This window comes from Acartia tonsa, chromosome 4 (genome assembly GCF_053477335.1).
Source record: "Acartia tonsa isolate MP-2025a chromosome 4, ASM5347733v1, whole genome shotgun sequence".
Classification (NCBI taxonomy): domain Eukaryota; kingdom Metazoa; phylum Arthropoda; class Copepoda; order Calanoida; family Acartiidae; genus Acartia; species Acartia tonsa.
Genome location: NC_137263.1, coordinates 16,152,944 through 16,177,118, shown reverse-complemented (window position 1 = coordinate 16,177,118; position 24,175 = coordinate 16,152,944). Strand labels below are relative to the sequence as shown.

Here is a 24,175-nt window from a genome sequence, read left to right as displayed (position 1 = left end):
GGACAAACGGACATTAACACTTGTATAGTGTCAGAACTGAATAATCAGAATATAAATGTATAAGAGTCGAAGCAAAATTGTAAGTAAAATTGTTGAAAAACTGCTTGATACAGAATAATATTTATGGACATACTTATATTTTTAGGACTTGATTATAGAGTTGCGTCGCTTATAATATTTTACTTTGTTGTCCCAGGAATCAGTATACCAAAAATCAGATCAATCGGATTATTAAATCACATAAAAATTTGTTGCTAAAAAAGTAAAAAAAAATCAACAAGTTTAAAATAGATGTTCGGACATTCTGGTAATGATTATATAGTTGCTACGCTTTCAAAATCGTGCCTAACTACTAGAGAAATCACCATGCAAAGTTTGAAATCGATAGGACAATTCTAACATGTCTAAATTAACGAAAAAAGCTATCCGTTACGGGCGGACCGACCATAATTAAAGAAAAGCTTCGCTTTTAAAAAACAGGATGTCTGTGTTGATTAAAGAATCTCACTTACCACTAAATTGAAATGCTCTCCTTTACAGTGTAGCTTCTTAAAGGTCCTGAAATCGCCTGAATAAAATTATCCCCATCCCTCACCCTCAAAAATTTAAAACAGCTGCCTGTTTTCACTGCTTTGACACCCGCACCATTTTTTTTTTCTTTAATGCTAAATTGAAGAAGTGTATCTAGGGGCATAGCCGCTAGTTTTGTTATAATTTAACTGTCTTTAATTGTGTTTCATGTAAAGGTTTTTTTTGTCAATAAGTTAAGGCTTTTATTTTAATGTATCAATTTTTGTGGATGTGATATAACAACATTTTCAAGTATCTTTTGCTCGGTGACGAATTTCGCGCATGAAAATATTTTATTTTTATTAATTGGTAAAATTAATGAAATAATTAAGACTAGCGGCTACACACCTATAGGTCTCTAGGAGATCATTATTTTGGAGGTCCCTAGGGACATACAAATGTTTAACTGGTGGAACAGGTAAAAGCTATACGTTTTTTAAAGCGAGGCTTTTCTATAATTAGGGTCGGTTCGTCCGTCCGTAACGAAAAGCTTTTTTCGCTAATTTAGGCATGTTAAGATTGTCCTATTGATTTCAAACTTTGCATGGTGATTCCTGTAGTAGTTAGGCACGATTTTAAAAGCGTAGCAACTCTATAATTATTACCAGAATGTCCGTACGTCCATTATAAAGTATGTTGATTTTTTTACTTTTTTAACAACAAATTTTTATGTGATCTAATAATCCGATTGATCTGATTCCTGGGACAACAAAGTACAATATTATAAGCGAAGCAACTCTATAATCAAGTCCTAAAAATGTAAGTATGTCCATAAACATTATTCTGTATCAAGCAGTTTTTCAACAATTTTACTTACAATTTTGCTTCGACATTTATAAATTTATATTCTGATTATTCAGTTATGACACTATACAAGTGTTAGTGTCCGTTTGTCCTACCGTTTCAGTGCTTCGCCTTTATGGATGTTGTCATCCTTGTTTTTTTCAAGAAAGGCATGAAAAGAATACTTATTATGCAAGCCTCGTGTGTATTGATTAATGTGTTTTCCATGTAGCCTAATTAATTATTCTTATTAATTGTCTAATCTAATAATTATGGTTTGTAGTTGCGTTTTTATGTAAAGTCGCAGTAATATCAGAAAGAACTAGGATGACAACATCCATAAAAGCAAAGCTCTTAAATAAAACACCAGGAAAAACGAACATAAATACTCGTTTGGTCTGAAGGAGCCTTCAAAGTTATAAAACAAATTATTACTATGTACATCCGACTTGAATGAAATGCCTATTTGTTTCGCTTTTTATATTACTAGCGGTTGCACCCCTAGCATCTAGGGACTCTGTATTCGAAGGAAGAAAATAGCATAAAACCTTCCCCAGACTTGTTTTTAGAGATAAAATATAGTCTGACGGATTATCAAACAAATATAGATGTAGAATATACGTTGATTTTATGACAGAGGAAAAATTGTCGTCCATTTTAGGTAGCTAACATGGACATCATTTATTGGTAAATTAGTTCATCCAGTAGTAGGGGAGGGTAAGGTGTAAAGAGGTCGAATGGAGGGTATCAGCTACGAGTTTCACTTGAATTAATTTATGATATTTGTTTTATTATTCGTAGAAAAATGTCTAATTTTTAAAGCTATACATGATTTTTCAGTATGGCTGAGAACTGGTTCTAATCATGCGGATATGCGTTTAAGAAGCCATACTGGAAAAAATTAACTAGAATTGTTCCTACCTTCCCTGAATATACTCCTTTTAACATTAATAAATTAATATCAATTTCAACATTTCTGATTTGATGTGGTTAGGTTAAAGCAAGACACTGTGAGAATTGTTTAACATTTTAGAAAAAGCATCTTAATGACTTCAGTCAAAAAAAACTTTTAGAAATTATAATGAATGAACACTAAAAAAAAACATTAAAAATTTTGAATATATGTATAGTATCAAACTTTAAGAAAAAAAAATATTTTATACGGTCATTATATCGCATAATAGGAAAAATAGAAAAAAAATCACATCTTCCGACTTTAAGAAAAGATAAGTTATAATTAGAAAGGGGAGGGAAATTTGTAATCCTTATACTAAAGTAACAGGATGTTTGTCTGTCTGTGTGTTTGTACCGAAGGATCTCGCTAACTGCTGAACCGATCGGGTTCTCTTTAACAGGGTAGCTTCTCATAGGTCACGGGAAGTTTTATAACTTTTTCTTGGGGGGTGGGAAACCCCCAACCCCCCCCCCAAAAAAATAAAAATACCCCCCACCAAAAAAAAATACTTTTTTTAACTCCAAAAATTTAAAAAAAATTTTTTTAAAAAATCTAAAATAAGAAATTGGGTTAACAAATTCGACTCCCCCCTCCTCAAGTGCCCCTAGAGGCCTCTAGGGGCGTATCCGCTAGTTGAATGATATTTTTCTGGCTTTCAAAACTTTGACTTAAAAAAAATTAAAAGCAGAACTTGATTTTGTTGTTTTAATATTAAGTATTTTTGTAAACAACAAATTCACATAGAAAACTGGAATATTATAAGAATTGTGTACAAAATTATGTTGCCCTTGGATTTAGGCTGGCAATATCATTATTTTCTAAATAATTTAAGTTGAAAATGGACCACCTCTTTTACTGCAACCCAGCCCCCTTGAGCTAGATTAGGCTTTGAAGGGCCCAGCAATGGTGTTGTCAAAAATGTAAGGTTAAGGGTTTTCAAACAGTGGATTTTTTATTACTTGGATCTTACACCAGATAATCATGTACTCTGATGAAGTAATTATCGCAGCTGGCTAAAATAACTATTCCTACTTCGAACAACCTTTAACGCATCTTCTCCCCTAATACTGGATGATCGAACTTTCAAATAAATGTGGTCCAAATTAGCAAGCTAAATTAACGATAAATTTTATTCTGTTATTATATCATCGTATATCCTACATCCATTCAAGAATATGAAATTTATTATGGGTGGAATTTTGCACTTATCTGTTCACTGGCAAATGTAATGGATTTTCCCCATTATGGTATATTGAAACAAAGCCTTGGATGGACACATTTTCATCCATGCATTTTCATAATTACAATATTTTCAAAATTTGAAATACTTTCAGCAGAAAATGAACTTAAAACCTAAAATTTCCAATAGTGGCGTGCAGAAGTTGGATCATAACAAAAGTCATCATCATCGCCGGTTATCTCTTCTTTCCAGAGCATAGGCCACGCACAATGGTTCTCCAATCTTTTTTGATTTTGCAAAGGTAGAGGCATCAGTGAAAGGTGATATTTTCTCATCTTCCAGTTCACCTAGGAGTTCTTTGCTCCAAGTGGTTTTTGGTCTACCTGGTTTCCTCTTTCCTTGGGGGTTCCAAGTCAAGGCTTGATTGGTTAAATTACCATGCCCTTTCATCAGCGTGTGCCAAAACCATCTCCATTTTCTCTATTTTATTCTCAGTTTGATGTCTGACATGTCACTAAGCTCTTATATGGCCAAAAGATCTTGTGCATTCTCCTGAGACAAAAGTAAGTGAGGCCTTACAGTGTGCACGACTACTAAACAGTTACAGGAATAATGAAGCTACGTTTTAAACCTATAAAACTATTCTAACATGCATTAATTGTACTGATTGTTAAGGGCGGACAAACCGTACCTAATTATAGAAAAGCTTCGCTTTTAAGTCTGACCTCATAACTTGTCTTATATCCATCCTTCCAATGGCATAGTAGACATAATATAGCTAGATGGTCCATCTGACCTCAAAATTCGTCAAACTTAAAAAAATATTATTAATGTAGAACATCTTTATTTATGTTTGTTATACACGATTCTTTCAAATAATACCAGCGACGAAATTTTTCGAGGGTATAATTTTCCTAAAGCTAGCTCTGTCCAAAGAAATTCAACTGTTATCTGACGTATAATGCATGTTTTGTCATATGCTTCACATTACACAAGTGGACAATTTAATTTACACGATTTAATTAAAGTATCGGGTATAGTCCCTTCGTGTGAACGCCTCTCAAGGGGCATTTCGTCGTATTTTTACATTTGTAGCTTTTGATTTGGTGATTGCCCCGCATGGTTAGAGCCCCCAGCATTGGCTAGAAATAGGGAAAAAGCTACTGTGAAAATAGAATCGCTTCTTAAGAGGCATTGCCCCGAAAGGGACTATATGCAAAGTATCAAAGCTTAATTATTTCAAAGTAATGCGACTTAGCTGACTCATTATACGATTGAAATAAAAAATAACCACTCTTTCTCAATAAAATCTGTACACTTTCTAACCAATAGTTTGGACGGGTTGTTCCTACTAGCTGATTTAGAGAGTATGTTTCTAGATTATCTCTATTTCTGGCATAAAGAAAATATAATATACTAGCGGCTTCGCCCCTAGCCTCTAGGGGCTTTGCCCCATGAGGTAATTTTAAAAAGATTAAAAACTGGGGGGGGGGGGATTTTCATTTTTTTGGGGGGTTGGGGGTTGTCCCACCCCCCTAGAAAATAACTTAAAACCACCACAGGACCAATAGGTATATACCCTGAAGAGTAGAATCAGATCTGTTCAGTGGTTACTGAGATCTTAAGGGACAGACGGACGGACGGACATTCAGACAGAGATCGTTCTACTTTGTATTATAGATATACAATTATTAGAGATAACTCAGCAGGGAATTTCCAATCATAAAACTTATAATGTTCTTTCATAAACTTGGTTAGACAAAAAATCCATTACACCTGTTGAACCTAGAAGCATATAATTTGTCGACAATAGGATGTGATAATTAAGAAACCCTATCAAAATTTTGTTAGCTTGCTCTTTAGAAAAGGTGTCTTAACAAAAAAAAATAATACATCATAAATATCAACCAAAATAACCACACTTATCCCAATGCGTTATGGACTGACGGACAGACAGGCAAAGTTAATTATAAAGTAGCTTGTATAATATTTACACACTATTCTGTAATATCTTGGCTCACATAATCTTAACCTCAAGTGTGATATGATATTAAATTCAAACAAACTTTAACATATTATTTGAATTTATGTAAGTTATGTTATGTATGGTTCATTTAGAATTAGGAGTTCGTTATGTTGTATCACAGAAACCTGACATAAAATCTCTACAGAATTTAAATGTGGTACTATGCCTTCCTAAAAGTGCCTTTTTCAGCAATGAAACTTTTAAACCAAATTGAAAAAGGAGGAGTAATTTTTCGTGCATTACTTTAGGTTAGGTTAGGTTATATTGGGTAATGGGTTGAGGCACCGCAGGTTTATGCCGATCTATCTATCTATCTATTTCAAAAGTATGAGAAGGGATGCTCGATAGGCACTTTTGATTGGGTAGAGGGAATACTAATCAGTCAGAGCCTTAATTCCGATCTCAAATCTTTTTAAAGTATAAATGTAAGAGTCTGTTTTTGAACACCCAAAGGCTTGCAGGAGGCGTAATACTAAAAAAATACATCTTTCATTTTATTTGGTATGTTTCCAGTTCTCTAAAATTAGTCCTGTACATCAAGGCTCGGCAGCCTCGCGTCAGCTGCCATCAAATCTTTTGAGAAATCTACCTTTTGCAATTTGAAAAATTCTACACTTGACCCAAATATAGCAATCACTTTTTTCCAAAGTAGCAAAAATACCAACTGGTTTGATTTTGAGGCTTAGTCGCAGCTGACGCACAACTGCCGAGCCCTACTTTACGTTTACATTAAATATTACCAAAAGCAGCAGTTTATATAACATTTCAATTTCAATTTTCTTTATTTCTTATCATAGTTTACAGGAAGTAAAAACATCAACATAGTTTTCGAATTGTTGAAGGTTTTGAATTTGTCTTTCCTTAGATAAGAACAACAACATACTATAAACATCAGTAGCGAAGCCAACATAATGTAAAAACTTTTTAGCTTTTCTTATATAAAAGTAACAGGATCCTATATGGCTGTCTGTATCTTACTAACCGCTGGACCGATAAGGTTTTTGTTTTCAGTGAAGCTTCTTATATATCCTGGAAGGTTTTAGGGTGTTTGACTATTGCAAAGGGGTAACTCCTCCCTCCCATTAGAAATGTTAATTAAGAATACAAAATGTAACCCCATACTTTTTTAGAATTCATCCAAAAACAAAATGAAAAAATATAAAGATTTAAAATAACGTTACAGACCTACAACCATACAGAGAGACAGATATAGGAGGGGGAAGGATGTTGTTTTAAAATTATGAAATTAACTATTAATATAATAGCCCACTAGAACAAACTACGCGTGTGAACACAGTAATAGTGTCTGACTGATTATGACGTAACAAAAAAAATTAGCCAATAAAGGGGCCACTATAAATTTTACCATTGGTCAATAACGGCCTCTCATTGGCTAATTTTTTTTGTTACGTCATAATTAGTCAGACACTATTACTGTGTTCTACGCGTGTGGAAAATGAATGTTTTGTGTAGCTGAAAATAGACAATTTAGTTTTACAATTGTAGCTATAATATTTTTTCTCGTATTCATTCGAATCCGGTGGATAGGAACCGGTTCTCATCCATACGAAAAAACTATGTCTAGCATCGTATTATATCCAGTTTTCTACGAATATAGAAATGTACAATCATAAGATTAAAACCAGTTTTTTTAGCCGGTGCCTTCGGCACCACGGGGCTAAAAAAAACTAGTTTTAATCTTATAATTGTACATTATATATCCGCGGAAAGCCGTTTATAATACGATACGAGAAATAACTATTTTTGTTCACTCATGAAGACCAATCATGAACAATTTTCAATTTTTTTCACAACAAAAATCTATCATTTAGAAATATTACCAATCAAACTTTCTGTGTCTTCATATTATTACTAGCGGTTGCGCTCTTAGCATCTAGGAACTCTAAAGGTAAAGGAAGAGCTTAAAAACTAGCCTAAAACCATCCCGGGACCGACGTAAAGCTTTCAAGAAATGGAGAACACAATTGGTTCAGTTGTTAGTAAGATCTTAACGGACAAACAGACAAAAACCTTACTACTTTAAATAATAGGGGGTTGAATAACAAAAAATGTTTTCATGTTCTCTGATAAAGTGATGCTTGCAGCTGGCCAAAATAACGATACCCCTTTACCCCATCCCTTCCTCCTTCTAATGGATGAACGAGCTGAACAATAAATGAGATTTAAATTAGCAAGCTAAATTGTCAAAATAGATTTCATTGTCAATATTGTACATGATTGAATGTATACCTATCTCAACATAGGTGTATATACCGCTCTTTCAGATAAGAATGTTTAGCTTCCAAATGTATAAATAAATTTGACAGTAGACCGCCATACATGAAATAGATCTGAATCTACTTAAAAATGGTAGAATATAAAAATAACAACAATATTATACTTCTATTCTTCATACAAAAATTTTCAACTTAAACAAAACTGGAAAATATGTGCAGGGCTCGTCAGCTGCTCAAATAATATGTGCAGGGCTCGTCAGCAGCTCAAAAATGTGCGACATTACTTCAGATTGTCAAAAAAAGCTCAAAAAACTATTCAGTTATAAATCTTTCTCGACCCAATTTAAAAGAAAAAAGTCTACTTCATCATTCCGAAATGTATTTCAAGTAAAAAATACTCATTATCAATCGCATCTCTTGTAGAAGTGAATCAAACAATATTAGCTTAGTCGTTTTAGAAAAAAGCTCAGCTTCGGATTGTTAAAAATATTGATAAATGGCTGCTCGCGTCAACAATTGGAGCAACTTGAGCTTTTGGCTGCTGTAACCTAAAAAAAATGCGACTTGCTTGCGCATTGTGGAGTTTTTAGCACAGTTGTTTTGCCGCAAAAAAAAACAACTAAACACAGCTGAAGAGCCCGGAATATATGTAGACATATTACCCAACCTGTTTCTATTTATACACTCCATCAAATATATTGAAAGATTATATTTCTAGTATTTGTTTTCCATCATATAAAAGTTTATTCTTCCCTCTGACAAGAGAATATTTCAATTCTACATATTGCGTAATCTTATTAGGGAAAAGAAAACAAGGATGACAACATCCATAAAAGCGAAGCACTGAAACGGTTGGACAAACGGACATTAACACTTGTATAGTGTCAGAACTGAATAATCAGAATAAAAATATATAAGAGTCAAAGCAAAAATTATAAACAAATTTGATGAAATACTGCTTGATACAGGATAATGTTTATGGACATACTTACATTTTTAGGACTTTATTATAGAGTTGCTTCGCTTATAACATTATAATTTGTTGTCCCAAAAATCAATATACCAAAAACAGATCAATTGGATGATTAGATCACATAAAAATTTGTTATAAAAAAAGAAAAAAATCAACATGTTTAAAATGGACGTTGCTACGCTTTCTAAATCGTACCTAACTACTAAAGGAATCAACGTGCAAAGTTTGAAATCAATAGGACAATTCTTAAATGCTTAAATTAACGAAAAAAGCTATCCTTTATGGACGGACGGACGTATGGACGGACCGACCCTAATTATAGAAAAGCTTCGCTTTTAAAAAGTAAAATTTAGAAAACATTTATTTTGTTGTGAAATATGTAGAGCTTTTTAGACATTAATATCAGATTATGATTAGTGCCTTCTTTATTTTATGACTTTATTTTAAGTTTATGATGGTGTCAGTCTTTCAAGGATATAAAGCGATAAGACCATGGCCGATAAATTGCTGTACATCTCTAATGATGATACACAAAATTACCCTTTCTGTAGATTTAAATTTGTAGTTGAAACGATTAAACACTCGACCTAATAAACCAATTGATCAAAATTCTCTTCTCTTCTTATCATTTTCGTAATTTTTATGTAGCTCATGATCTCGCAAACCGCTGAACTGATATAGTTCTCCTTTTCAGTGCTTTAGGGAAGTTTTTATAACTATTTGGAGAGAGTATACCATATACCTCATAAGAGATATCAACCCTTGAACATTTTCTTCTTAAAATTTTTCTTTTTAAAATTGAAAGAATAAAGGTCAACTCCCCCCCTCCCCCCTCCCTTCCTATAGGAGCCCCTAGAGGTGTCTAGAGCTTGTAAAATATAGGTGGATATTTGATGGACGTACAGCCTTTAACTATAGAACAGCCCCGTTGCTCAAAGTGCGTCTATATTTCTGAACAGTTGTGCTTATAAGATTTATAGAGCTTAATTGTAAAAATCTCCCCCTAAAAAAAAAAACATCCATTATCACTGGATCCAACCCTTCTTTAACCACTAAAGTTAAAAAGTGCAATAAATTCAGTTTTTGACCTTGAAATTTTAGACGCAACTAGTGTAAGTAAGAAAGACAGCAATAAGATTGATTTCCTACTAGTTGTAGATGAGGAAAAATAGTTTCTCGTATTCATTCAAATCCGGTGGGTAAGAACCAGTTCTCATCCATACGAAAAAACTATGTCTAGCATCAGATTATATCCAGCTTTCTACGAATATAAAAATATACAATCATAAGATTAAAACCAGTTTTTTTAGCCGTTGCCTTCGGCACCTCGGGGCTAAAAAAACTAGTTTTAATCTCATAATTATACATTCTATATCCGTGGAAAGCCGTTTATAATACGATGCGAGAAATAATTATTATGTTGTATTTAATCCAGAATCTTAAGGGATAAGACAATGGACGATAAATTAATTTGACTACTCAAAGATGATTAACAAACAACTCTTATCTAATTATCTAAATTAACTTTAATCATCGAAATAGCATACATAATATCAAAAATACTTTTCTTTGTAAGATTTAATATTTTACTGAAAGTTAATGAGTCTCAGCATAACTGTCAGATTTATGCAAAACTAATGGGCGTCATTAAAAACCTTTTATCAACATTATAAATATTTGTTAGTTTTCAAAGGTTTAAATGGTATAAATGATATATTCTGTATTCTAAAGTAACAAGATGCCTGTATGTATGTCAGATCTCGTAAACTGATCGTACTTGCAGTTTTCAATAAAAGTATTTATTGGTTTTAGGATATTAGGATGGTGAGTTGCGACGCCCCTAGAAAATAATTTTCGACAATTCCCTCCCCCCTCCAAATAAAAATTTCAATATAAAAAATAAATATGACAGAGAGGATGTTTCTCAACCCCCTTAACTTATCCCCTCCCCCACCTACTGCATGAACAAACTGACCAATAAATACTGTCCATGTTAGCAACCTAAATCGACGGAAAATTTTTAAAGGTCGATAAAAAAACGAAATAAAGAGAATTATTGAAATATAACTTAACTTTGAATGTAAATTGCAACAAGAAACTAAATGTTAAGATAACTAAAAGTATTTTAACATTTTGATCATAAACACTGTTTAAGTTTTACATTTGCACTTCAAAGTTGCATTTTGTTTTTAAGTTTACATTGATGAAATAATGGATTTATCATAACTTGGATGTTACATCAGATTTTCATGTACTCTGATAAAGTGATTCTCACAGCTGGCTATGATACTTTCCATCCACCCTTTTAACCCATTCTTTCAGCTTCTACTGGATGAATGAACTGACCAATAAATGATGTCCATATTTGCAAGCTAAATTGACGACCAATTTCCCCCTGTCAATATATCCACGTATATCCTATATCCATATTGGTGAAATACACGATTAACAAGGATAACAACATCCGCACGTGGCTGCCATATAGTTCAAAAACTTTTATTACCAATGAAATGAGTGAATTTTTTTTTAATTTAGGTATATTTAGATAAAATTGCAAGAAAATCTTCAGTAGTAGTCTATCTTAAATACCGGCCAAGAGAAATCCTGAAAGAAATTGTTATTCACCCATCCTATTATATATAAAATAGTATGTTTTGTTTGTTTGTAGCGAAGAATCTCGCTAACTTCTGAATCCATGTGAAAGTAGGTTTATAACTATTTTGGGGGAGGCTACCACAACCCTCCCAAGAGAAATAGCCCCAAAAAAGCAAGCCCCCCCCCCCTTAAAGTTCCACTAGAGGATTCAAGGGGCGTAGCCGCTAGTGTATGTATAAAGCGTGGCTGTCTTTTCCTGCCATGTCATCATTGTAAGATAGTAGACAACTAAATCAAATCTCCAGCCTATGCAGCGTATGACGGACAAACAAGAGGGTTTATTGAGTAGCTTTGCTTAAATAGTTTGTTCAAAAATGTAAAAATCGAGTTAATAACTGTTAGATTCAAGTTACTTTGTTTTCACAAAGATTATACATTTTTACCTTTTACAGGAAAATGAAATTTTTAAAAGCGAAGCTTTTCTATAATTAGGGTCGGTCCGTCCGTACGTCAATCACAGAGAGTTAGCTCTTTTCATTAATTTAGGCATGTTAAAATTGTCCTATCGATTTCAAACTTTGCATGGTGATTCCTGTAGTAGTTAGGTACGATTTAGAAAGCGTAGCAACTTTATGATCATTACCAGAATGTCCGTACGTCCATTTTAAACATGTTGATTTTTTTTACTTTTTTAACAACTAATTTTTATGTGATCTAATTATCCAATTGATCTGATTTTTCGTATACTGATTCCTGGGACAACGAAGTACAATATAATATTATACGCGAAGCAGCTGTATAATCAAGTCCTAAAAATGTAAGTATGTCCATAAACATTCACCTGTATCAAGCAGTTTTTCAACAAATTTACTTATAATTTTGCTTCGACTCTTATAGATTTATTCTGCTTATTCTGCTTTTTCAGTTCTGTACAAGTGAAAATGTCCGTTTGTCTTACCGTTTCAGTGCTTCGCTTTTTTGGATGTTGTCATCCTTGTTGAAAATGAATATAAAGGATGACAACAAATATCATTTTCTAGTATAACTATATAAGTAACAGACAGACAGACAGACAGTGTGAGTTATTGAGTGTATGTTCATCGGTTAGCAGAATCTTCACAACAAAATTAAGCCATCTACATTTTACGGGCTGACCGACAAACAAAGCGAATCATAGAGAAGCTTCCCAATAAAAAAGGTATCCTAGTGTAAAAAAAAACATTACAATACAAATAACTCTTTTCTAAATTACATCAAATTGTTTTATTTCAGATGTGCTGACCATTAGAGCACTGAAATGGGAAATTAAGCTCTAAACAGTCAGGGATCGAAAGGGATAAGATAATGACTGATAAACTATTGTAAATCCCCAATGATGATAACCCCTTCTGTAGATTACAATTAGTGGTTGAAAAATTTGAACACTCAACTTAATGAACCAACCAAACAAAATTCAAGTCGACTATGCAATGTTGTAGAGTAAATAATTAAGAAAACATAATAACAGCCCAATTTCCCCCTCCTCCCTGGTAAGTAGTACACTTTTCTCATATCTCCTAGTTTCTAAAGGGAAATTCCTGATCTAAATAACATTTTGTGCGTCACGTTTCATAATGTAGAATTAGATACCATTGCAATGCGTCTAAAAGCGTTATATTGCTGCGCTCAAAGCCATTTCCAACCACCGGCAAAGAAAATGGTTCCCGCGCGGAACACATGCGTGGCGTGTCACGTCCTCCTTGGCTGTTGTCCCGGTCCGTGCCTGCACGCGCCGACGCCAGCGCATGATGACCTGGTATATAAAGGAGTTGTGACACAGGGTCTTTACTCACTCCAGCTCGCATAGCCATTGCGTGGGGAGGATTCAATTTTTTTTTAAATTTTACCATAATGAATAAGGTAATTTTGTTTTCTTTGATTATTGCTTATTTATTCTTGATACTGAAGTTAAAGAGAAAAGATATTTTTTTGTCTGTAGCTCAAAATTGCCAACCAGTTATTATCCCTGGAAGCTTTACATTAGTCCCTTGATGGGTTTAGGCTAATTTATCTCTAAAATCTAACCTTTCCTTCCTCCCTCAATACAAAGCCTCTAGATGCTATTATTTTACAAAGTATAATATTTTTACAAGTATACAAAAACAATACTACAAAAACGAACTTATCAATAAAAAGTTCCATGTTGGCAAGCTAAATTGACAACAATTTTCCCCCTGTCATAATATTCATGTATATTTTAAATCCAATAATAAAGTTTTTTTTATAGTTTTTGTCAGTGTTGTTGCTGGCCGCCGCCGTGCACGCGGAAGCCGAGGCTGATGCCGAGCCCGGCTGGCACGGAAAATTCGGGTATGGCAGACATTATGGGTATGGCCACCATCATGGCTATCACAAGACAGCAGCTGTTCATGTGGCCCCCAAGTGTACAACAGTGTACGACGCTGTGACCAGAGATGTTTGTTCAACTGTGTATGAGGCTGTCTGCACCACTGAGACCACCACTAACTATGTGTAAGTTTCCTAAAATGATTTTTGCCGTTTTGGGTGACAGATCCCCCCCCCCTCCCCCAAGAAAATATCTTAAAACAACTGCATAACCAGGAGCTATATTCCCTGAAGAGTAAAGCCAAATCAGTTCAGCGGTTACCGAGATCTTAATCTTCAGCCTGGCAGACAGACATTAGACATTTTTCAACTTTGTATTATAGATAACAAATTGCATTAAATACTCAAAGCCGGGTCCAACAAAAAGAGTAGGGGTAAATTCAATCCTTAAAATTTGCGAGGAGCCACCCTCAACGCTTTTGCACACCTTTGGATGTCTAGCAAAATGTTATTTTTTAAAGGTTAAAACTATCTAATATAAACAACTTAAAGCTCTGTGTGCATTCAATCAACAAAGAACAATAACAAAAAGGATATTTTAGCATCTGTAAAATCCATTTTGTTCGCTAGTCACGACGAATCATTTCGCAAAATTTGTGCATTTCTGCTTTGTTGTTGATTTATGCTCATACAGAAACAAAAATTGTTAAAAATAGATTATCTCATTGGATGTTAAATTTAAATTTTACGATTTATTAATAGTTATTTATTGCATCATATTATAGACAGCTTACCGTGGGGCTTACAAAACTGGTGATAATTTTATTATTCGTGAAAAATTGTCTGTAATACGATGCTATATATTATTTTTCAACATGGCTGTTAATCGGCTTCGAATCCATATTATTATAATGTATAATTATTATTTTTCAATATTATTATTCACTTCTAATATATTTCTCAATTTCATATTATTTTTTCTAAATTATTTCAAAATTTACGAATGATTGTTTGTGTCCACTATATATAGATAATCTTTTTAAAGTTCAACTGTGTAATTAGAACTTCTCTCATACAAACAAACACACGTTATAATCTGTTTATTTTATTAATACATTAGGGCTTTCTTCTCTGATTTTATAGTTTTTTTTTTATAAGCGGCAACGCCCATAGAATCCTTTATTGGCAAAGAAAGATGGGGTTGAAGTCTTTTTTTGAACACAGTAATAGTGTCTGACTGATTATGACGTAACAAAAAAAAATAGCCAATGAGAGGCCAATATAAATTTTACCATTTGTCAATAACGGCCTCTCATTGGCTATTTTTTTTTTGTTACGTCATAATCAGTCAGACACTATTACTGTGTTCTCTCTTTTTTTTTTGGGGGGGGGGAAGAGATTTTTTTCCATATGTAATTTCTCTTGGGAGTACCCTATCCAAAATAAGTTAGAAATTTTCCTTGAAGTAGCTTCAGTGCAAAGTAAAACCTTTCGGTTCAGCACTTACTGAGATATTATGAGGTTCATGCAGACAGACATCCTGTTACTCTTATATTTATAATGATTTCACACAGTTAATTAACTGAAAAGAGATTAAGTTAGTCTTAATTTATTGTGATGGCATGACATTATTTACATATTAAAGACAACTAATTTTTGGTTAAAGCTGATTAAGTTGTCTAGGCTTAACCAAACCAATTTTATTCTTTACTTTAATCAGTGCAGGGGGTGAGGGGACATTGGGCTGAAAAGCCCTAGTCCCCAATGTCTTGTAATAACGTTTCTTATAAACACATGCCGTGTATTATTCCATTAGAGGAATTGTATTAGATTTTGATTCGTTAGTTCATTTTGTTAAGTGTCCAATCGTTTCAACTACTAATTGTAACATACAGAAGGGGTAATTTTGTGTATTATCTTTGGGTATGTGCATTATTTTATCAACCATTGTCTTGTACCTGACGTTAATACTTTTATTTTTTAGTACCAAGAGTGAAGAGCAGTGCTCCACTAGAACTGTCCAAGACTGTGCCACCACATTCAAGTCTGTACCTGAGCAAAGTTGTGCCACCAGAAATGTGCAGGAGTGTGCAACCACACTGAAGACTGTTCCTGAGGAGGTTTGCTCCACCCGTACAGTTCCCGAGTGCACCAACATTGTCACCGAGGTTCCCGAGACCCAGTGCACCGTAGTGCCCGTGGAGCAGTGCTCAGAGCAGCAGCAATGTACTACAGAGACCAAGACTGTCACAGAGACTAGCTACACCACCGAGTGTGTCGATGTTGTCACTCATTCTTGTGTCGAGACTCAGGTTCATGTTGACACCTCTACCCGTCTTGTTGGACATGTTGCTGGACAGGCTATTCCTGTTGGACATGTTGCAGCTCAGGCCGTTCCCGTTGGACATGTTGCCGCTCAGGCTGTTCCCATTGGACATTTCGCTGCTGGACCTGCAGCCCTTCCATTTGCCGCCGTCAATGGTGTTGCCCCTGCTGCTACCTCACTTGCAGCTCTGCCTCTGAATGCTGCTGACCTTCACATTGCCCCTACTGGTGCTATTGTAGATGCTGCTGCTCCTGCTATCATTGCCTCAAAGAATGGAATAGTTAAGCGTGAAGCAGATGCTGAAGCTGATGCCGACGCTGATGCTGACGCACAATTCTTCCTTGGACAAAGCCCCATCTTCAATGCCATTGCCCCAAGAGTACCAATTGCTGCCGCTCCTGTCGCTGCGGTTCCAGTTGCTGCTGCCCCCGTAGCTGTTGCTGCTACCCCTGCCAACTGCCAGGCTCATACTGAGCGTCAATGTCGCCAAGTCCCTGTTCAGGTTCCTCGTACCATTGCTGTACCCAAGTGCACAACTGCTCCTGTTTGTGTCCAGGTCCCAACTCAGCAGTGCAATGTTGTTTCCAGATCTGTTCCCCAGACTGTGTGCAACCCTAAGCCAGTCACTGAGTGCACAACCATCAACAAATCCGTGCCCGAGACCAAGTGCGAAGCTAAGCCCGTTGAAGAATGTGTTACCATTAACAGACAAGTACCTGAGGTCAACTGTGTTGACAAGCCTGTTACCGACTGTGTTCTTGTTCCCAAGCAGGTCCCTGTTCAGGTTCCAGTTCAGAAGTGTGCTGATGTACCTCGCCAGGAATGCCATCCCGTGGTCGAGCAGGTGCCTCGCCAGGTGTGCCACCAGGAGACTGTCGCTGTCGTCGAGCATGTGCATGCTGCCCCCGCAGTTGCTGTTCACGCGGCCGAACACGTTCACGCTGCTCCCGCCGTGGCTGTCCACGCCGCCCCTGTACCTGTAGCAGCTGGTGTCAAGGCTGTTCCTGTTGGCGGAGTTTATGCTGATAGAGTGCATGGTGTCAGCTCACCTGTATCTTATGCTTATGGAAATGGCAAATCTTTTACAAGAAGAGATTATTAAGAGTTTATAAATTATGATTTACAATAGTGTACAGAACAAAATAAATATACCTCTACTTGATAATATTATTATTTTTAAGCAAAATGTTTCTACAGTAAGGTTTGATCCGTCCGTAACGGATAGCTTTATCATAAGGCTTGTTAGAATTATCCTTTGTGAGAGTAGTAAGTCAATTTTCATTTCGTACACAAGAATGTCCGTATGACCTATAAAAAAAATACTGTTTTGACATATTTTAAAATGATTTAAGTATTATTTTTTTAATTGATTTTTGAAATAGTGGTTCCTAGGGCGAACATGCACATTGTTATAAGCAAATCATACAACTTAATCTTAAATTTAAGTTTTGTTTTCTTTCACTTTTAAATACTTTTAAAATGTTAAAAACGTAACTAATCTACATTTGTTAATGTTCGCGTGTGTGTAACAGTCTGAGTTGCCAAGCTTTTATTAGAAGAGAAAGGGAAGTAAAAATAAAATGTTTCCAGTATAGCTTCAAAACCGATTGATATCCACTGGATTAAAACCGGTTCTATGCCATACTGAAAAATCATTTATCGTACCGTATTACAAACATTTTTCTTCAAATAATAAGATAAAAATTATTATATTCGTACCAGTTTTGTGAGCCTAGAGAGGCCGAAATTGATGTATCGCATCAATTTTAGGCAATTTTCTACGAATAATCAAAAATTATGATATTAATATAAGTTTCGTTAACCTTGGTCTCCGGGGCAAACAAAACTGGAATTAATCTTATATTCTTTAATTTTACTATACGCGGAAAACTGTCTATAATACGATGCGATAAACAACATTCAAGATTTGAAAATAACTTCACCTTCCATTTAAAACGTCAATTCTATGAAAATTTAAAAGAAGTGGCTTGCGCTAGGGGGATGTCTACATTCCCCTTGAAATTGATTATTGCATTCCCCATCACAAAATGGTGCACGCCACTGTTTGAAAGCAAACTATACGTTGATGAAAAGTTTAAAAAATTACTTTTATACCTAATAACTTTATCCTGTGTTTACGAAGTTTTGCAACAATTTTGTTTCAACACACATTTATATTCTGCTCAGAAACTATTGACATTCTACATTGTTCATATGTGCTACCTTTCAGAGCTTGGATTTGTAGATGTTGTCATCTTTGTTTTATAAATTTGTAGTTGACAATAAAGTAACTACCGTGAACAATGACGTATGTTCACAATTTTACATATATTCATTGCTAGGTCGTCTAAGCCAATGTGAATTTAGCAGGGCTCGACAGCCAAGCCAAAGCCTCAAATTAATACTCGTTTGGATGTTTTAAGAAGAGGCTTAGACTTTCAGCTTATTTTTGAAATTGAAAATGATTGAGGATCACCAGCGGCTGCCGAGCCCTGGAATTTAGAAATGATTAAAAGCCTTACAAAAGAGTACCATTATCACAAAAAAACACCTTGGTTTACTTTTGTAGAGTTGCTTTTCTTGTTATTTTATTATATCCATTAAGCAGCAAATACTAAAAAAGATAAAAACGTTGTTTGTAATTGCACCTTTACAATTCACAGGATTTTTGTTTATTAATTTTAGAGATAATTCATGGTTTGTCTTACGAATGTTACTTCAGAGTGTCTAAGTTGTTTGAATGAGATGGTGGCTGCGGCTAGTGATAGCAGAGGTGGGTGATTTGAAATTTGGTGGCTGTGGCTTACCGAGTAGCCGCTTGGTTGACAGTGAAGCTAATTGGGTGGCTTTCGAAGCCGTGCGGCTGGCAGTAAGGCTTTTGTTAACTGCGTGGCTGATGGTCGCTAATGAGCCCTGGTTTTGACTTGCTCAAAATTTTGATTTAAGCATGAAAAAATGAGAGGTAATTACAGACGTTCTAACAGAAAATCTTTAGTATAAAATAATACTTCGTAGTATTCCCTAGTTAAAGAGAAGCTGCGCTCTTGAAAGTAATATTTAGTTTTAGTAATATTTTTTGAAAAATCTTAAAATCAAGACATACAAAACAACTTTATTGCATTGCACTGGAGCTGTCTCTTGACCTTTACAAAATTGTTGAAACAACAAATAATTTAGTCATAAAAGAAATGGTGAGAAGAAACTTGATTTGAAGCATGGCAATCTTTAATTACAGTTCAAATTTTAGAATTCTCAAGTTTTCTTCAATTTTGCCTTCTGTAAAGAAATGTTTCAATGAAACGTTGATTGCTTTAATTGGGGAAGAAAATTATTCCGTAATTGGTAATCTAGTGAAAAAAAATTAAAATTCCCTGCAGTTAAATATTAAGATCTTCTTCCAGTATTAAAAACTAGTTGCTTTATCCAAAAAAATTTTTTTTGGGGGGGATATTTCTTCACGGAACTATATCTTTAAAAGAGGTACTCTCTCCCCATCCTCCATTTTTCTAGTGGTCAAAAGCATTCCTGGGGCAAGTGCTGAACTTCTATTTAAATTGTGGAACGATCGTTTCAGCCGTTAGTAAGATCTTAGAGGACATAAAGATTCACACATACTTCTTAATATTTTATTACATACAAATGGTTTCGCCCCTTGTCCCTAGTGGTTTCAACCCAAGAGATTAAGAGAAGATTTTTTGATTTTTAGGGGCCTAAATTTTAAGGAAAATAACCACCAACAAACCAATAGGTTCATTCACAAGCACAGCCTATTGGTTTAGTAGTGACCGAAATCTTAAGCTTTATACGAACTACATATCGTACAACTTTTCATCTCCATTTTTTGGTCTACTTCCAATTTCTTTTCGGACCAGGTGCAGTTCATGGTAAAATGTTCTTTGTATCGATGATGGATGTAACGGTGGAACGTTCAGCGGAAAGTAGCCTTTAAAGTTTATAGTTTCGGAGTTTCGTTACCAGGAACATTTTACGTGAACTGCACTCGATCCTTCTTTTCATATTGCCATTGCAACACAATTTTAAATTAGCAAATTCAACCAAATATTTTCTTCTACGAAAAGCATCAACTATAGAATATTAATTTATCGCATAGTATTATAGACAGCTTTCCGCGATTAAAACCAGTTTTGTTAGTACCGAGGGGAGGTTCGATTACCCCCCCCCCCCCCCCCCCCCCCCAACAAGTTAACCTAAAGCTTCTAGGGACGAAGTCGCTAGTAATTTATAAAAGGGTTGTTGTCACCGATATATATATGTATTCTGTGTACTCATACAAAAACTCAATAAATGGATTTATTTATACTTGGATCTTACACCAGATTATCATGTACTCTAATAAAGTGAAAATTATAGCTGGCTTAAACAATAATATCTCAATCCTAAACCTTTACCCCATTCAATTCCCTCCTAGTGAATGAACGAACTGACTAATGAATGATGTTCATGTTAGCAAACTAAATTGACGACAAATTATCCCCTGTCATAATATCCATCCACGTATATTCTATATCTATTACTCAATGATATGCATTTTCAAAGTAGATCTAGACTATAGTTGACTAGTTTAACCACCACATGACCTTGAATTAACAGGAATAAGTAAGTCCAAAAGTGTAGTTATACACATATCCTATAGTTTTTTGGCATTTCAAAAAAAAATAGTGTGGTTTTAGCCAGGGTCTAAAGGGATAAGACAATGGCCGATAAATTGATGTACATGCGTAATGATAATACACAAAATTGCCCCTTATTTAGATTACAATTAGTGGTTGAAACGTTTGGACACTCAACTTAATGAACCGACAAATCAAAATTTAATAATAGTCAATAATTTTGTACATTTTAACGCAGAAAAAGGCGAACAAAACTATAATTAAGAACGTGTCTAATTTTGTGCAAAAACATAGCTAGAATCTGGATAAATATTGAAGCCGTCGAAAGATAAATATCATAATTTCAAAACTGATTTCATTTACAGAGTAGCGCCGCTACAAAAATGTCCAAATATCAAATCCAATTAATCGGCCGTAAGAATAAATACTTATATTGCCTCAACAAATGTATATTTCTTGAGATTGCTAAATTACTCACAAATAAATAAACTTCTCCCAATATTTTTTATGAGGGGTAAGAACAATGTAGAACCCGACTTTGAGTAATTAGATTCAGTTTGTTATTGTTAAAAAACTTACAGAATGGATGTAGAACTAATACGTAGATATTATGACAGAGGAAAATTGTCGAGAGTTTTGGTTGCTATTTTCCCCGTCATTTATTGGTCAGTTCGTTCATCTAGTAGGAGGAAAGGGGAAAGTGGGAGGATTGGGGTCGTTAAATTAACCAGCTACAAGTTTCACTTTATTAGAGATCATAATATTCTGGTGTAAGATCCAAGTTATAATAAAACCATTGCTACAGTTTCACACAGACAATGGAAGAGAGTCTATGCTCTACATATGGTCTTTTTTCCTGAAAATAAAAAAAAACAATTAAAATTTCCTGGATTAAAAATCATCAAATAAAAATAAAATTCAAACAAGATTTATTTCTAAATTTTCAAGACTCAATTTTTACAACATTATATCGATTAAAAACTAACAATTTAAACAAACTAATAAAAAAAACAACATGGAGGAGAGATTTGCTACATGAACTTAAAACAGAGAAAATCTCATCTCTCAGCGATGCCTCACAATTTGCTTCCAAAGAATATTGAAAATTGCTCAAGATAAATGGCAATTAATATTAATAATCTAAACATAGATTGTATTTTTAATAGGGATGGCAATCCGTCAAATTTTTGGACCGGATACGGATTCTTACAAGAATCCGTCCAAAAAAAAGCCGAATTCCAGCGGATTTCGGATTCTAGCAATATTTTAAAAGGCTTTTTTTTTAAATTAAAAAATTTAAGTGCTACATATGTCCTAAAAATTAATGTTCTTGGTGGTCTCTATAATTCTTTTTCGTGTATCGAACCAGATTTTAAAAGATATTATATATAATGATGATAATCTTTGCCTTCATAAAGGCGGAGTTGAATGATAAACACCCAAGACGCAAATTTTAGCCTACCAATTAAGAATCCGAATCCGCTATTAAAAAACAGATTACGGATTCGGATTCCAAAATTGGCTAAAAATTGGGCGGATTCCGGATCCCATTTCGGATACGGATTGCCAACCCTAATTTTTAAATCTTTTCATAAAAATACACAATTTTCACCATTTTTTTACATCATCAGTTCCTAGCAAGATGTTCAAAATAAGAATTAAATAAACATGATTAATTTACTTATCTTTTAATGATAAATATTTAAGATAAACATTTTAGACAGCAAAACATTACTATATAGCTTACTGTGAACTGAAATTAGGAAGCTCAATTAAATCGACAATATTCAAAAAAAAAAAAAAACTCCTTGAGCTTCCTATTTTTAGCACTGATACTCTGAAGTTAGGATTCGCATGCAAACGGAGGTTGGTTGTGAGAATCATTTGGCCAATATTAGATTGGTAAGCTTCGCGCACAGCTTAATGTATATTGTATGCCACATTTCAAGCTGCAATTCTCGTGGAATTTCCTCTTGAGCTTCCTGATATACACGTTATTGGAAGATAAATACACATCAATTTGATTTGTTTGCATTGGGCAAGATTTTTCTGAAAAAATGCAAATTAAGTAAAATGTCTTCAATTTTGCTTTAATTTTTAAAAAGAGTGGAAAGACATTGCTGTGCATATGTTTCGCATCTTCATGTACTTTATAGGGAGACATTTTTCTCTGTGTGGGAATTTGCTGAAGATTTCATTTCTGGTGTTTAAAGTTTGGATGTTGGATTTGAAAGCTTTCATAATTTCAAAGCTGTCTGTCAGGCAAAGATTACATTTTTTTGGAATTTTGATTGTAAAGGTTTTGTTCACTCAATGTTTATCACCCTATATAATAATTTAAAATAATAGATTTCACTTGGATGGGAGACTAGAAACGTGCCCGCCGTCCATCCTGCAACGTGCATTGATAATCCTAGGAGCTACAACAGAAGAGTTCAACTATACTGGCAAGGTTCTATGGTAGATTCCTGACTGAGTTCTAGTTACTTCCCCCAGTTCAAGGGGTTTAGGTTGGGATAACAATCCTTCCCTAGAAAAAACGTGCTCACGTTTAATTCGCACAAAGGAATGACAACACTCAATTCTAATCACCCTATATTGCATAGTACCTATTTTACTATATTAGATTTCACTAGAACTTACTGCATACTTTAATAATACAATTTCACTTAGAGTCAATTTACATTTAAATACATATAAATTAAATAAGGTTAATTTTGATTTAGATTTTTAGAGCGAAATATGTTCATGCTTGTTTGGACCAGGCGTTAACCAACAAAATAATATTTATTTTGCTTATTGGTTAAATCTTATCACTGGTTTGGTCTGATTAAAGTATTTCTAATTGTGCTTCTCATCAGTAGAAAATTCAGTGCTAGATCAATTTTATTTATCTTTTTTTTTTTAAAAAGAGGCTGTGAAAAAAGATCATTTGAGAAAATATGGGAAATTTTTACTACTTTTATGTTTTTGTTCGGTTCGCGGCAGATTTAGGTAGAATATTTTTCATCACATCGTATTATTAAGAGATTTCCTTAAATGAAAATGAAAAAAATTTAAGACTAAACTGGTATTAGTTTTATGGTTTTTATTCATCATTCATGGGAAGTTGTAAACAATACAATACGATGCATTACAATTATCAGTATGGCTGGAATCGGTTCTAATCCAGCAGATATAAATCGGTTTCGAAGCCATACTAGTAAGATATTTATTACTTTACAAATGGCTTTTTTCAAAATTGTCACTCTTTTATTTGGGGAAATAAAATTATATGTTGTATAAAAGATTCGCTTTTAAAAACTGTAATAAATCGAGAAAATTTATAGACCAATTTTTTGGATTGTATTATTTTCTTTTGTTGTACAAAATGCGCAAAATGGAAATTTAATATTTAATACTTAACAATACTAAAACATAAACCTTTCTTATTATCAAATAAATAAAAAAATAAGGATGAAGAGTGTAGTTTTTCTTTAGTTTGTTTATTAATTTAGTTCGGGTTAGGTTAACTTTTAATTTGTAGACCCGTTTAGGGCACTGTAAAACGGTAACTTAAAAGAATTTAAAATTT

The 24,175-nt window shown here is 34.2% G+C and overlaps 1 protein-coding gene and 1 long non-coding RNA gene across 2 annotated transcripts; one reads left to right on the top strand and one right to left on the bottom strand.

Annotated features, from left to right (window-relative positions):
- Positions 1-13,138: 13,138 nt before the first annotated feature.
- LOC145316254 (uncharacterized) lies at positions 13,139-17,135 on the top strand. The gene is made up of 3 exons (XM_080156676.1): positions 13,139-13,218; positions 13,586-13,830; positions 15,629-17,135. Exons 1-3 carry the CDS (start codon positions 13,210-13,212, stop codon positions 17,070-17,072), a joined length of 1,698 nt encoding a protein of 565 aa, XP_080012802.1. The 5' UTR covers positions 13,139-13,209; the 3' UTR covers positions 17,073-17,135.
- A 4,378-nt stretch (positions 17,136-21,513) lies between these two features.
- LOC145316268 (uncharacterized) lies at positions 21,514-22,981 on the bottom strand. Its single transcript, XR_013878399.1, has 2 exons — positions 22,173-22,981; positions 21,514-21,741 (listed from the first exon to the last, which is right to left on the bottom strand). It is a non-coding gene; the product is annotated as an uncharacterized LOC145316268 (long non-coding RNA).
- Positions 22,982-24,175: the final 1,194 nt, after the last annotated feature.

Coding starts and splice junctions, on each gene's coding strand:
- LOC145316254 (XM_080156676.1), top strand. Junction 13,831..15,628: donor GAGACCACCACTAACTATGT/GTAAGTTTCCTA, acceptor TTTATTTTTTAG/TACCAAGAGTGAAGAGCAGT.